The sequence below is a fragment of the Sinocyclocheilus anshuiensis genome, unplaced genomic scaffold, assembly GCF_001515605.1.
Source record: "Sinocyclocheilus anshuiensis isolate Anshui unplaced genomic scaffold, SAMN03320099.WGS_v1.1 scaffold758, whole genome shotgun sequence".
Lineage (NCBI taxonomy): Eukaryota > Metazoa > Chordata > Actinopteri > Cypriniformes > Cyprinidae > Sinocyclocheilus > Sinocyclocheilus anshuiensis.
Genome location: NW_015548126.1, coordinates 429,810 through 444,505, shown reverse-complemented (window position 1 = coordinate 444,505; position 14,696 = coordinate 429,810). Strand labels below are relative to the sequence as shown.

Here is a 14,696-nt window from a genome sequence, read left to right as displayed (position 1 = left end):
CCAGACGTCGTGGCTGCTTGAGGCGTTTGACATGGCTGGTGAACCGGTCAATAGGGCAAGTGGATTGTGGGTACACAGAAGAGAGGAGATGAGATCGGCCCACCTCAAGCCAGGTGTCTGAACAGTTGTTTACACATTAAGAGCATTGGACGTCTGCTCCCTGTCACGGCGGCGCCAGGGCAGAGGGTCACGGCCAGGGCTCCATGGACATGAAGGCGAATCTCAGCATTAAGGAACATCGGAGGAAAAGGGAGGGAGATTGCAGTGGTAGTTCGCGTGCCAAACGACAGTAATAAAATATCAGAAATTAGAGCCGCAGAAGACAATGGGTTATAGACTACCTTTGATTTACAATTAAACAAGCTGTTACGGCAGTGTACAGAAGCACTGGCATCCTTCCCAACCTGTAATTTCCTACCCTCTCTTGATAAGCCAGCTTAGCTGAAAGCATCCAGCAAAGTAGACAGAAGAAACAAGACAAATTTTAAAGAAATAGTTCAATCAAAGTATAAAAGTTGGTAATTTGTCACTTTGATGCCCTTCTAAACTCATACTGGTATAACTTACTTTCTTCAGTGGAACACAAAGGAGATGTTTTAAAAGCTGCTCTTTTCCATAAATTAAAGGTAGATAACCACCATGGTCTGTCGAGATCCAGAAAGGACAAAAAAAAAAACAATAAAAGTAGGACAACTGATTTAAAGCATTGTGGTACTGTTGTGTACGCGTGTCGAAGTCTGACATGGAAGAGAAGAAATTGTTGAATAAAGTCATTATTTTTGTTTTCTTTGTGCACAAAAAGTATTCTTGTAGCTTTGTAAGATTGAGGCTAAACCATTGATGTCACATGGACTATTTCAACGATGACCTTTCTGGGCCTTGAACACGTCAGTTGCATTACTGTCTATGAAGGGTGAGAGAAAGCTTTCGGATTTAATAAAAAATATCTTAATTTGTGTTTCTATAGCTATAAATAAAGGTCTTATGGGTTTGGAACGACATGAGGGTTTGTAATTAATGACAGAATTTTCATTTTTGGGTGAACTATCCCATTAAGGTAGCTTTTATTTATTATTATTATTGTGATATTTACAAAGCCACCGAATTATTTTTTAGAGTTTAAGCTGTATTTTAAGTCTTTGGAGCTTGACAGCCATTTTTACTGTTATATGGAAAAGTGCAACATGAACATTCTGCAAAACATCTTGTTTCTCACAGAAAAAAAAAGAATATTATGTGTTTGGAATGACATGTAGGGGAATAAATGATGACAGAATTTTCATTTTTGGGTGAAAATTTGCCTCTTTAAGGCAACCTTTTTCTTTCCCAAGCCAGCAATCTTGTCTCAGGCCAATAAAAAATGTAGCCTTTGCCTAGATTTCCTGTTTAACTCCTTGTGATGACATATACATGACAACAACACAAATGTGTATCATGGAAGGCTGCTGTTGTTGTTGTTATTGTTGTCGGCTTCCGCAGACTCAAGGATTCGAGACTTTTATCCCCGTTCTCACATTCAAAGACTTCCTCCTGGGACAAAGCTCCACGCTTTCCAAGAATCCCAAGAGGAATGCATGCCATCAGGAAAAACCATTAAGCTCAGAGTAAATAATAGCATTTTTGGTAGTACCTCATCACTTAAAAACCTGCATTATATAACACTTGTGTTCTTAGAGTATTTTATTTATTTTTTTTTTTAAATTAGTATTTTTTATTTCGGAAGGTAGTTGAGAATACTTGATAAATTCTAAACTAGGCCTCAGAAAGGTTCACACTTTTCATAATATCTAATTACATAATGAAGTCCTCAGTAATACAAATTAATGACCTAATATGCAATTACTAGAGTAGCTTGTAATTGCACATTGCTATTGCTACTGTAATTGATATTAACGTGCAAAAATGGACTCATTTTTAAAGGTCATGTGTGCCGATGGAAAAATCCTTTCCTCTATATACAGTCTGTATATATGCAGAGGCAAACACTACAGGGCTGTTTTTTTTTTATTTTTATAAATTAATTACATTTATGAATTCATCAGCTTTACCGTACGCTCTTCCCTGTGGAGAAAAGTGGAATAAACGACAACTATAAACAAAAGTGAAACTGCAAACTGCAAAGTGAATCTGTTACATAAAAACTATCGCACCACTATCCTGCAATACCATAATTCTGCAATCATAATGGAGCTCGTGTATATCATATCCTTTGAATTAAAAGGAATTTAATTTAGATATAAATTGTAAGCTTTAAATTAGCAGTCACGCTATTTAACATTAAAAGTGCATCTTTCTAGATAGATCCAACTGCATGTTGATTCACACACTCACCTCATGGTAGGTGGATACTGGTGCTCGTGGATGAAATTGGGCAGCAGGGGGCAGCAGTGAGTAGCCCTGCAGGTCCTCGTATGTCCCCCAGTCTCTCACCTCCTCATAGTAATGAGCGAGAGGGCTTGCGCCGTGTCTGCCATCTGGAGGGAAGGAAACTCAGCACATGAATACTTCAACCGTGTACCTTCAAACTGCAAAAATTGTAATTGTTAACTACTCCGTAAACAACTGTCACTGGAGGGGTTTGCTCAAATATTGAAAACTCGCTTTGCATAAAATCAAAAGAGCTTTTAAAAGCAGAAAACTTGAAGTGATCTAAAATGCCTCCCCTTACACCATCACAGAAAAAGAAAATATTTCTTTGTTATGTCTGCTAAGGCAAGGATCACTTTAACTCTCACTCATATTCAGGTTTGTTCATATCCCTAACTCTTAACTATACCTTAATTCGCGTAGATGATCGATTTGTTCACAAACTTCTAATGAAAGACGGACCTGAACCATACAGTCTCTTAGGACCCACAATCGCTTAGTGTTGGGGAAAGATTCTTTTAAAAGTAATGAATTACAATATTGCGTTACTCCATGAAAAAGTAACTAATTGTGTTACTTAGTTCCTTCTATGAAAAGTAATGCAAGTTACTTTTGCTTTACTTTTTGTCACCGGGGCTGGGCTTGCTTATTTGTTGTTGTTGTTGTTTTTTTTTTAAATAACAAAAAAACGAAAAGTTACATTTTTGGAAGCTGTAAAGTACGGAGCCCCGCACATGACATGCAAGAAAAAATAAATGAATCATGTGCACGATTTACTAATTCGTTCCCTCGATGTACTAAAACGTGCACACGATTACTATTTCGTTCCCTCTATTTGCTAATTCGTTCCCTCGATTTGCTAAATCGTGCGCACAATTGACTAATTCGTTCTCTCGATTTATAAATCGTGTGCACGATTTAGCAAATCGAGGGAACGAATTAGTAAATCATGCACACAATTTATAAACTGAGGGAACGAAATCTGAGGGAACGTGCGCACGATTTAGCCTACTATTTTTTTCCTGCATGCCATGTGCGGGGCTCCGTAGAAAAGGCCTTTTCAAACCAAAAGTGAAATTAATAAGCCTCCATCTGAAGGAAGTGCCTCTTCGTCTGCACCTCACTCCCAATTTCTCTCAACACGGACAGGAGAGATGTCAGTGAATAAATGGGAAATTGTATTTGAAAAAGTAACTCAGATATTTCATTGTAAATTTAAAAGTAATGCATTACTTTACTAGTTACTTGAAAAAAAGTAATCTGATTACATATCTCACGTTACTTGTAATGTGTTACGCCCAATGCTGCTCATAACACTCTAGCAACTGTTTAATGATGGGCCAAAAACACTAACTTTTTTGCTAAATTGCCAGAAAGTTATTAGGGAGAGGCAAGATCTGAACATAAAAATGTGAAAGTTCAGCTTTAATATCCCTCTTAAGTGTATAAGAACATTAGATTTAGTCTCACCATGATCCTCAGGGCCTTCAGGGTGAGTAAACAGGGCAGGACTGTAGACCTCAGTTGGGTAGTAATAATGAGTACTCTCCTGCTATTGAGGAAAAAGGACATCTTCAGTAGCAATAAACATTGTTTGTGAATTCAGGTGTGATGTTTTCCAATACAAGACAGGAAATGTTGCTTTCAAGTATTTTTATCTGAATGTTTTGCTAGAACAGCCTTTTCCAGCTTCCCTGTGTAAAAAAAAAAAGAAAGAGGAAAGGCTGAACTGTGAGTGTCCAGTGATAATACCCATCCGTAGCTCTCATAGACGCTGCTGTCAGGCTCGGAGCTGCTGTCGGTGAGGAGCGTTCGCTGTGCTGAGGCGTTGATAAGCTCTCTGCTCGCATAGCGGGTTGAGCCGCTCGCCGTGGACCTGCAGAAACATCACATCACACCTGCAAGTTAGAAAACATGACGAGAAAGCAAAACTTCTGCAAGCAGGGAGGAATTTCTGAGGAGCAGTCAATAAATTCAGATGTCCAGAAAATTGAAAGTGCATTATAATAAGCCTTAAAGTTTACATTACAGCATCTGAATATCTGAATAACTTTCCTAATGCATTATATATATATATATATATATATAAATGAAATCATTATTTCAAAACTGCATTTTGTATTTACTCGGGTTATCTTTGTGTAATATTAAAATGTGTTTGATGATCTGAATCTTTTAAGTGTGACAAATATGCAAACAATTAAAAAACCTTTTTCACACCACTGTATATATATATACACACACACATCACCCACTTAATCATATATTAAATATATTTATATAAATAATACTAATAACATATAATTTAAATAAATAATTTACTATTTCTGTTGTATTTTCTACTAATTTAATATTATTAATAAATATATAATATTATATATTTATAACATATAGATAATATATGTTGTGATGCATAGTGTATACACACACATATACAAAATATATACGTTTATAACTAACTTTTAAATATTATTGTATACATAGTGAATGACTCAGTATAGCATATTAGATTTCATGCCTCAACACAAATCAATATTTTATGTTTTAACAATGCACACATTTAAGAAATTAATTAATCAAAATATATTTATTTAATGCTTTTCTACTTTTTCCCTAATTGAATATTCTGGGTCATTTTACAAAAAGTATAAAAGTATATTTTATGTTAAATTTAAAGTTCAATTTACACTTCAGGCTTCGGTTTCTCTTTGTAATATCCTACTAAAACTCCAAGACTTCTGTCTATTCTGCTGTTTTTTCTTTTTTGGTTGCTCGTGACTCTGTCACCTGTAGGCTGGTGAATCGAACACTCTGTACTTCTCTGGAGTCTATTTATGGAGATGCAAGCTAAGCAGCGTTTCTATATGCCGTCTTGAGGGCTTCCATAGCTACTGGAAGCTGAAAGGCTTCATTCAGACAGGCAGAAGTTGTTCAGAATGCCTTCCAGCCATCGCAGCCTGCTGGTCTTTCTTGTTAGTGCGGCTCACATCACCATTACTATTGCTCATATTAAAGCACAGGAGTTTGTTCAAATCTCTAACCAAGTATTAAACTTTATGGCACCTAGCAAACCAAGCATCACTGCACTCACATTTTTAGCAGCAATCTTGTTTTTTTCAGGGTTTACACAGAAGTGAGCAGGCTTTGATTCAGAGCGCTAACACGACTCACCTCTGCTCCTCGCTTTTGGTCTTCTGTGAAATGCTCCTGGTGTCCTCTGAGGGCAAAACCAAAGGAGAGTGGGGTGTTACAGGGCAAAGGTCACAGGAAGGAGAGCATGACGGAAATGAAAGGTGTCCAGAACGTCAGACAGACAGATCACGAGATTGTTTGTGTACGAAACATTCATCATACGCCATTTCAATTACTGGTTTCTCCTTACAAATTGTGTTGTGACAGTAGCTTTAATAAACTGATAAAAAGGGCCGTTCAAATTGAAAGCGAGAGGAGAGGACGACAGGTTCATGAATAGAGAGGAAAAGAAAAAAAAATGGGAGCGAGAGATGAGAGGGGAGAGACAAGACACCTGACAGTTTGAAGGAGGGGGCGAGGCGAAAAAAAGACAGATCGGGTGAGTGAGAGAGAGAATGACAGAGGACGAAAGGGAAAGGGGCGAGATAAGGGGAGAGACGAAGGGAGGAAGTGACAGCTGCTGGGGAAAGGATAGATGGCGGGATGATGCAGATGGCTGAGGAGGCAGCGAGCGAGATAAGAGGGAAAGAGAGAGATGGATTTAAAAGTGAGAAGTCATATTAGGATTCAGACAGTTCATCCCTTTTGCGCTGCGTGCTGTCGCTGCGAGTCGACCAGTCTAGGACACGCTGTCTAACAGCGCAAAGTAGAAACGGTGACACGCTGAGGAGTTGCGCTGCCATTTACCTTTCAGGCTCCGCCCTCTTTTCCATTTGGCCAATAGAAAGCAACTCAGAGGATTTAGGAACAACAGAAGACCACCCACAGCCAGGATCACCACCACATAGACAGGAAGACCGCGACCTGCTGAGGAACAAGAGCTGTGAATAAAAACTACATAATGCGTCAGAAAGGATCGTTTTATTGAAGCACTATTCAGTCAGTGAACCCCAAAAGTATTTGGACACTAAGAACTATCTGTGTTTTTCCTCATATAACCTCTATAGAAAAAATTAACTACTGAACTTACATTTATTCCATAGATTTACCTCTTTGACAGATATACACCTAATTTTTGCATTAGTTCTTGCCCATACTTTTTTAAACATATACATTCCTCTTAGATTATACTGACTACTGAATATTGTTATTATTATTATTAAACATTGTATTATTTTTATAAAATGTATTATTATTATTATTAATGTTAAAAACTTTTCCACAATACTTCTCATTTGTCTAACAATAGTGTAAATAAAGCCAATTACATACATTTGAAAATTAATCATTATTAAACATTTTTATTATTATTGAATACATTTGTATGTATTTATTTATTTATAATGGTAACAACTTTTTTACACAATACTTTTCATTGGTCTAACACTAAATATAGTGTACCTAAAGCCAATAATAATTTAAACATTTTAATACAAAACAATAATAATAAACTGGAGCCAAATTTTATTGAAGTTAATTGTAAATTCTATTTATTTTTAATTGTAATTGTTTACCAACTCCATAGTGCTTTAGTGGAAAAGTCTTATAAAGAAACTTAATACGTCCATTCAAAATCAGCATGGCACCAGTTGCTTAAAGGTATTTTCAAAAACAGCTCAAAATCCTGTAAGTTTGAGTTAGTTAGAGAAAAGTTCTAGAATCATTTGTTTGCTTCTTGGGGAGATATTTTGTCATCCAATGCAATGACACTCCGATATTTTCAAGCATGACATAAGCGTTCAAATACTTTTTGGGCACAAGATATATTAATGGCAGCTGTGCTGAAACTCACACATATATATGTTCATGATGCTGAAATATGTCTTGGGTTGAATTTGCACAACTATGCATCACTGTCCTGTTGGATTTGCTATACCATATGTCACAGTTTTGTAGAAGAGAGCGTGTGATTGGCACAGATTTGACACGCTCGAGTCATGCCTCGCCGCGTGAAAATACCTCCAACGCCGCAAGAACTAGTTTATTCACACAGACAAAAGACATTGATGAATCTCTCGCAGAAAAAACTGCCTCACACAGTGTATCATTCCCAAATCAAACTGATGACATAGGAACTATCCGAGGAAATTGAAAACCCTAATGAATCTTTTCTACACAAACCCAATCAAAATGCAAAGCAGTATCTGACGGACCTCGAATTTGCCGCAAGCTAATGTCAGTTTATTTTGTATCCCGATTCAAGGGTCAATAACTGCCACGGTGTCCCATTAAACAGCACCACAGCGTTCAGGATTATAGCCTGAGCAAAACTGCACCAAACGCACGCAGCGGGGAAAACATCGAGCCCCAAAGGCTTTATGAAAGCACACGAAACAGGCCGGTAAAGGCCACGGAAACTGAAGTACGAGCTGAGAAATTGATCTGAATTCTGGGGTGTCAGGCCTTTTCTACGTTTGATAAATAGCAGCTGCAGTAAGCTGGAGGAAGAAATGCAGCACCTGCAAGAGCCGAGTCCTGGTCTGCTGGGGAGACCCCGTCATCTGCTTCCTCCGCATCTGAGAGAAAGAGAGAGAGAGAAGGTAAATCACTCAATGCAGAGGTTACAGAGTGCAGTCGCTGTGTTCTGCTCTGACCGTGAGTCTATGATCAGAAAATTCAAAAACTGAAATTGATTTATGCATTTAAAAACACTTTGCATCAACAACACTACTAGTACTACATATAGCCGAGTCCATTAGAGTGGACTGAAAATATAGAGTCGAAAGGAAAATAATGAATTCCACTGAAAGCACAGAGGTACCAATGTGTAAAATCAAACATTATAGACATAGTCTAGCCTGAAAAGCCCCATTGTGATGTGTAAAGACTTTAGTCAGAGTAAATGGCATATTTAATGTGCCACAAACGAAAACGAGGCACTTGAATGGACTGTACTTTCACGTCCCTGTTTTCATTTGCATTAAATTACATGTGGCTTCTACTCGACTGGAGTGAGTTGAAATAAGGTGATTGCGGAAAGCAGCGCATGGACCTGCAAAAAACGTCTCGTGCTTTTTCATAGTCTAGTTATTGTCGAATGCTGCTCAAGCAAAGCCATATGCTGTGTGTTCAAACGGAATTGAGGATTTATGGTTTCATTGGGGTTTTAGTGAGGACTGTACAAACTGAACTGTTCGACTAGTTGTTATTCATCCTTAAAGGGAAAGTTCAGACAAAAATGCTTTGAAATTTGCATGCAATTACAGTGAAGCTTTCAAAAAGGACACAAAACTCTAATGTACAGTGGGTACGGAAAGTATTCAGACCCCCTTACATTTTTCACTCTTTGTTATATTGCAGCCATTTGCTAAAATCAAAGAGTGAAAAATTTAAGGGGGTCTGAATACTTTCCGTACCCACTGTATATTCAAATTTAAAGATGCACATTATTATATCATTATTATTATTACTACTATTATATACACACACACACACACACACATATATATATATATATATATATTAGGGCTGTCAGTTTAACGTGTTAATTAATTAGTTATGAAAAAATAATGCGACTAAAATATTTTATCGCAGTTAACGCATTGGCCCCGCCCCCAGACCTGTACATCATCTTACAGTTTCATACAGTTGACTGTTGACAAATATGATGCAGGGCAACAACTCCATAAATGCAGTTATGCCCTAAAATTCAAGATATTGGGGCAAAAATGCTCCTGTACGAGTTTCTGTCTCATATTTATATCACATGATAAGCGATGATTTTATACAACAGTTCAGTAAATAAAACGTTTATATTTTAAACAGAATATTGTCTGTTTTTGCTCAGTTTTGCCAACAAAAATATTACCTATAAAGCCACAGCAGAACTGCTAACAGTACTTTACTATAATGTACACTACTGTTAAAAAGTTTGGGGTCAGTAAGATTTTTTTTTTTTAAAGAAAACAATATTTTTATTACATAAGAATACATTAATTTTATCAAAAGTGACAGTAAAGACCATTTTAAATAAATGCTGTTCTTTTGAACTTTCCATTTATCAAAGCATCCTGAAAAAAATGCAGCACAAAAATATTAAGCAGCACAAATGTTTTCAACATTTATAATAATAAGAAATGTTTCCAATTCAGCATATTAGAATGATTTCTGAAGGATAATGTGACACTGAAGACTGGAGTAATGATGCTGAAAATTCCGCTTTGCCATTACAGCAATAAATTGCATTTTTAAAAATAAACAAATAATATCTCACTGACCCCAAAGTCTGAATGGTAGCATAAATGACAAAAATACGACAATAATATAATCCATTCCACCATGTTTGATTGCCTCAATGCAAATAAGATATTTTAAGTTAACAAAAAATTAAAGATGAATTTTGCTGTTGTATGACATTCATGTTGCTTTTTTGGACCTTGACAGCCATTGGTCACTGTATGGTTTTGTTGTATGAAAAGGACGCTCTTAAAATATCTGATTTTGTGCTCCATGGAAGAGATAAAAATGTCTTCCGTATGACACGACAATGAGCAAAATATGACAGAGTTTGTCTTTAAATAGCTGATAAATGTTAAATAAGTAAGGTTTGTCAGTTCTGCTATCAGTGAACTCTGTGGCAGAGTCATGTTGTGTTTTCCGTACTTCCGTCAGCTGCCTGTGCTCATGACTAATTTGTTTCGCAAATCAAATGCTATGACATTACAATTGCAGAATTCATTATGTTTGCCGAGGGAATGTAGCTTATCATCATTTTTCATACATCACACGGTTTCGTTTTCTGTCTCTCTCCCTCAATCGCTCGATTTTTCTCCCTCTCGCTCGCAAACCTGGCAAAATGCAGACTAAAATATGCATTCAGAAAACACACTGGTGCACTGATTGGTGTAGACGTTCAGCCATTCGGCTTATTTGCATGAGGCTCAGCCGTGATCTTTGCCTTACAAATGAGATGTGATTGGTGGGATTGATGAATGGCTCATCAAATCAGTGGAAAGTAAAGCTGGTGTCTAAATCTACAAGTAAACCACCGTGGTCGGAAACCGAATGACGAATGATTTAGTTTATGTGTCGTAAGCTTTATTAGACAGGCTGAGCTGAATATACCAGCAGTGGTGACCATCAGTATTTTGTTGTTGTCTGCATAGCTGCTCTCTCCCATTGTATTGATAGCGTTGACTGAAAAGTTGTAGGTAGTGGAAGGGTTGAGGCCCGTGACTGTATAAACACTGGCTGTCGGAGGAAACACGTCCACATACATGAAACTCGCTGATCCCGCCCACTGGTACCTGTCAATCAAACAGATGCTAATGTTTATATACATTATACATTTATTTTTATACATTTCTACATTAAACTTGTGTTTCCTTTAATTCTTTATTCATTTTGTGTTCTTAAATAACACTTGACTTTCATACAGTTGGGTCTAAAAGTCTGAGATATAATAGAAATGCCTCTGTTTTTCTACTTTAATACATTTTTTGTATTACCAAATTTGTCACATAAAAATCTGAACTAAAAGTTGAATTAAAAATGTGAAGAAATAAAAAAAATGATGTACTTTAATTTCAATGTATGTCCTTTTAATTTTTATTATTCATTTTTGTCCTTATTCGTTTTTTAGGATCTTAAATCATTTTAAATTTCACTTTCACGCAATGGGGTCACTAATGAAACAGCTCTTATTTTTGTACTTAAATACAGGATATACCATTATTAAAGCAATAAGCCCCAAGAAGCCGTTGTTTACAGTGAATTTATAACAGTTAAGGGGCGTTGTTAGGCACCACGTTAAACCACGGCTTCACAGGGCTTATTGCGTTTATAAAACGGTTATACGTAGTAAGGTTTCACAAAATAAAACAGAGCAAATAAAGTGTAAATGATATTAATAAAAACAGTATTCTTCCAACAAACAATGGAGTTCATCAGAATCAGTTGTGGTTGCCACAAAGTGGTTGCCAAGCAACAGACAAACATAAACAAAAGGTGTATGTTTGTAGAGTAATTTACAACAGCTTTGAACGTGGCTCAGCCAATCAGAATCAAGGACTGGAACTATGTTTTATAAAAAATGTATTTTATCACCAAGTAATTAGCATCAAAAGTTTAATTTAATATTAACAGGAATTTCAGAATTTATAATATCTGTTTTGTCAGGCTTTTGTTGTAATGACAGCAGAACTGGAACTGCATGAATTCCACAAGTTTGTCTAAAACATGATGGTCACGTGATCAGCATAATTTGAGAATAATCAAAAAATTATCTTTTACAAGAACTATTGAGGATTCTGCATTCAAGGTGTTCACCTTTAGTGCACAAATGCAAATATTTCTTACTAATTTGACATAACTTTTTTGTTAATGTTTTGTTATTTTTGTTTTCAGATTTAAATTTGTAAGATTTTATATTAGATTAAAAACATTTTTTTATTTTATTTTATTTTCAATTTTCAATTTCATTTTTAATGAAATTACTGAATGAACTGTGATATAAAAAATAAACCTGCCTTTCCTATCAGGGAATCATACGGGAATTACAGTGCCATGGACCTAGATAAAAATGTTTATACATCAGCCAACTGAAATGTGTGCAGTGTTGTGACACACTAGAGACTGAGAGATAAAACATATCCACAACACACTCCACATGTTCTAGACACCTCACAGCGGCATTTATGACAGCTTCACCTGACACGGAAGTTTTGTGTCAAACCACCATCAAATCCGGGCATCCATTCCAGAGTTACAGAGTTATGGTCGACACGGAGCAGCTTCAGGTCTGATGGGGGATCGGGGTGGTCTGAGACAGACAGAGAGAGAAACAGAGAGAACACAAGTTCATTAAAAATACAACTACTGCCTAAATCTTATTGCATTGCTCAGAGAATGTTTATTTAAGAGGGGCAGAGAGACAGAGAGAGACAACAAGAAAGAAATTAACAGGCTACTGTACAGTCAGAAAGAAATATGTGCGTCAATAATACACTTCACTGTGAAACTGCTTAATTATCTTGTTGGCTCTACTGGGAGAGGGTGAAGGGGTCAATCCAAAATTGCAAAGCAGGGAGCAAAAATCTGCACCATTCCCTTCCCCGGTCGACTGATGATAAGAAGCACATAAAATTTATTATCGCTGTGTCAGATTAATTATGAATATTCGCGGCAATAAAAACAGAGAAGGAGGTGTGGACAAAAAGAGGCGGATATTGGAATGTATTTCATGGTTTTTATGATAAACATTAAACGTGTCTGCCCGAGTCGATTCCACGGACCTCAGAGAAAGAGAGAGAAAGCAACAGCACAGCAGAGAGCTGGCAACAGAGGAAAACATTCAAGTTTATTGCAGGAAAGAGAGAATTAAAGTATTATTCCGGGTTCAATACAAGTGTATCTGTTACAAAAGCAAATCATTTCAACTCAACTCTCAATTTATAAAACACACACAAAAAAATATATAAAAAAATATAAAATATATATATTACACACACACAAATTTATTTATATATTAAAATAAATATAATATGTGAATTTATAAATGCTAAAATGCAGTGAATATATACCGTAAATATATTTCTTATATATTTTCATATTTATTTATATAATATTTATTTTCAGTGCTTATTATGAAATTATATATATTTATAAATGTTAAAAATGCAGTATGTCTATCTATCTATCTATCTATCTATCTATCTATCTAAAGTTATATTATATATTAGTACATTATATACATATATTAGTAATTATAGTTCAGAATCAGAGAATCAGAAATCAGAATCAGAAAAGGAATACTACACAAAGGAACTATTTACAATTAAAACTTTTTTTTATAATAACTTTGGTGCAAATCTCCAATGTAAGTAAGTTAACACAATTTTTGTGTGCAACGTAAAAAAGTAACATCACTAGTATTACAAAGAGGCAAAGGGAACTGCACTGTGAGCAAGAGGTACACAGATCGTTCAACCCTATTGTTCTGTAAATGAAGGGACAGTCTGAAAAAGAGCGGACGTTGATTACCACAACTGAATAATTAATATCCCAATTGCTGCTCAGGTCGAGAAAAACAAAATCTCATTGGTCAGCAGAAATCTCTTTCATTGCTCTGCTCATCTTCTTTGTGTGCGTTTATGAGTTGGCGATAAGAAATGCGACACCCAGACGCCGGTGTCTGTTTGTTTTCATTTATTACGTTTTTATTTATTCATACATTTATGCTAATTCACAATCACCTTTCAATAGGGGTCAAGAGAAGGTGACCTGACCAGTCAGGCGAAGCTGACCGTTCAAGCTTGGCATTGAAAAGATCACTTCCTGTTTGTACGTACTGGTGCTGAGGAGCTGGATGTCTAGAGAGTCCTCTCCCATGCTGTTGTGGACGGTGCAGGTGAAGACGGCGTAGTCCAGAGCTGCACTCACGTTTATGACGGTCAGAACGCTGGTGTGGATGGTCCCCGTCACCTCCATCTTCTCCTCATACCTGTAAGATAAGGTCACATAAACAATAATACGTGATATTCAGGACTAAAACAACCAAAACGGCTTTGCATTTCCTAAAATAACTGAAAATCCTGCAAGGCAGCAAAAGCTACAAATCCTGTATAGAGAGTTATAAAGAAAAGGCAAATTAGATTTTAATATTAAAATCTCTTCATATTAATCTTGATGCTTAATATTATTGCGGAAACGGTTATATAAGTTTGGGGTTGGAAAAATAAATTAATATTTCATGCATGAATTATTTAGCAAGGATGCATTCAATTGAGCAAAAGTAAAGACATTGACATTGTTACAAATGTTTCTATGCTGTTAAGCATCAAAGATGTTTTCAACGTTGATAATAATAAGAAATGTTACTTGAGCACCAAATCAGCATCTTAGAATGATTTCTGAAGGATAATGTGACACTGGAGACTGATGAAAATTTAGCTTTGAATTACAAGAATAAATTACATTAAAATAAATATATTAAAATGGAAAACAGTTATTTTAAAGGGGTCATATGATGCGATTTCGAGTTTTCCTTTCTCTTTGGAGTGTTACAAACTGTTTGTGAATAGATAAGATCCCTAAAGTTGCAAAGACTAAAGTCTCAAACCCAAAGAGATATTCTTAATAAAAGTTAAGACTCGTCCACGCCCTCCTAAAATGCCTCGTTTAAACACGCCCCCACACGTCTACGTGACGATGTGGGAAGATTTGCATAACACTGCCCAAATGTTCACGCAAAGAAAGAA

The 14,696-nt window shown here is 36.2% G+C and overlaps 1 protein-coding gene across 1 annotated transcript in view; it reads right to left on the bottom strand.

The window, feature by feature from the left end:
* Nucleotides 1–2,010: 2,010 nt before the first annotated feature.
* Nucleotides 2,011–14,696, bottom strand: part of LOC107704689 (nephrin-like) — a 77,910-nt gene continuing 65,224 nt past the window's right edge. Inside the window, exons 19-29 of the mRNA XM_016507677.1 lie at nt 14,035–14,047; nt 13,788–13,939; nt 12,148–12,259; nt 10,564–10,745; nt 7,959–8,015; nt 6,247–6,363; nt 5,539–5,584; nt 4,120–4,243; nt 3,838–3,919; nt 2,332–2,474; nt 2,011–2,061 (exon numbers count right to left, since the gene is read on the bottom strand). Of these exons, the coding sequence (XP_016363163.1) occupies nt 2,011–2,061; nt 2,332–2,474; nt 3,838–3,919; nt 4,120–4,243; nt 5,539–5,584; nt 6,247–6,363; nt 7,959–8,015; nt 10,564–10,745; nt 12,148–12,259; nt 13,788–13,939; nt 14,035–14,047 (1,079 nt within the window). The remainder of the gene's footprint in view (nt 2,062–2,331; nt 2,475–3,837; nt 3,920–4,119; nt 4,244–5,538; nt 5,585–6,246; nt 6,364–7,958; nt 8,016–10,563; nt 10,746–12,147; nt 12,260–13,787; nt 13,940–14,034; nt 14,048–14,696) is intronic.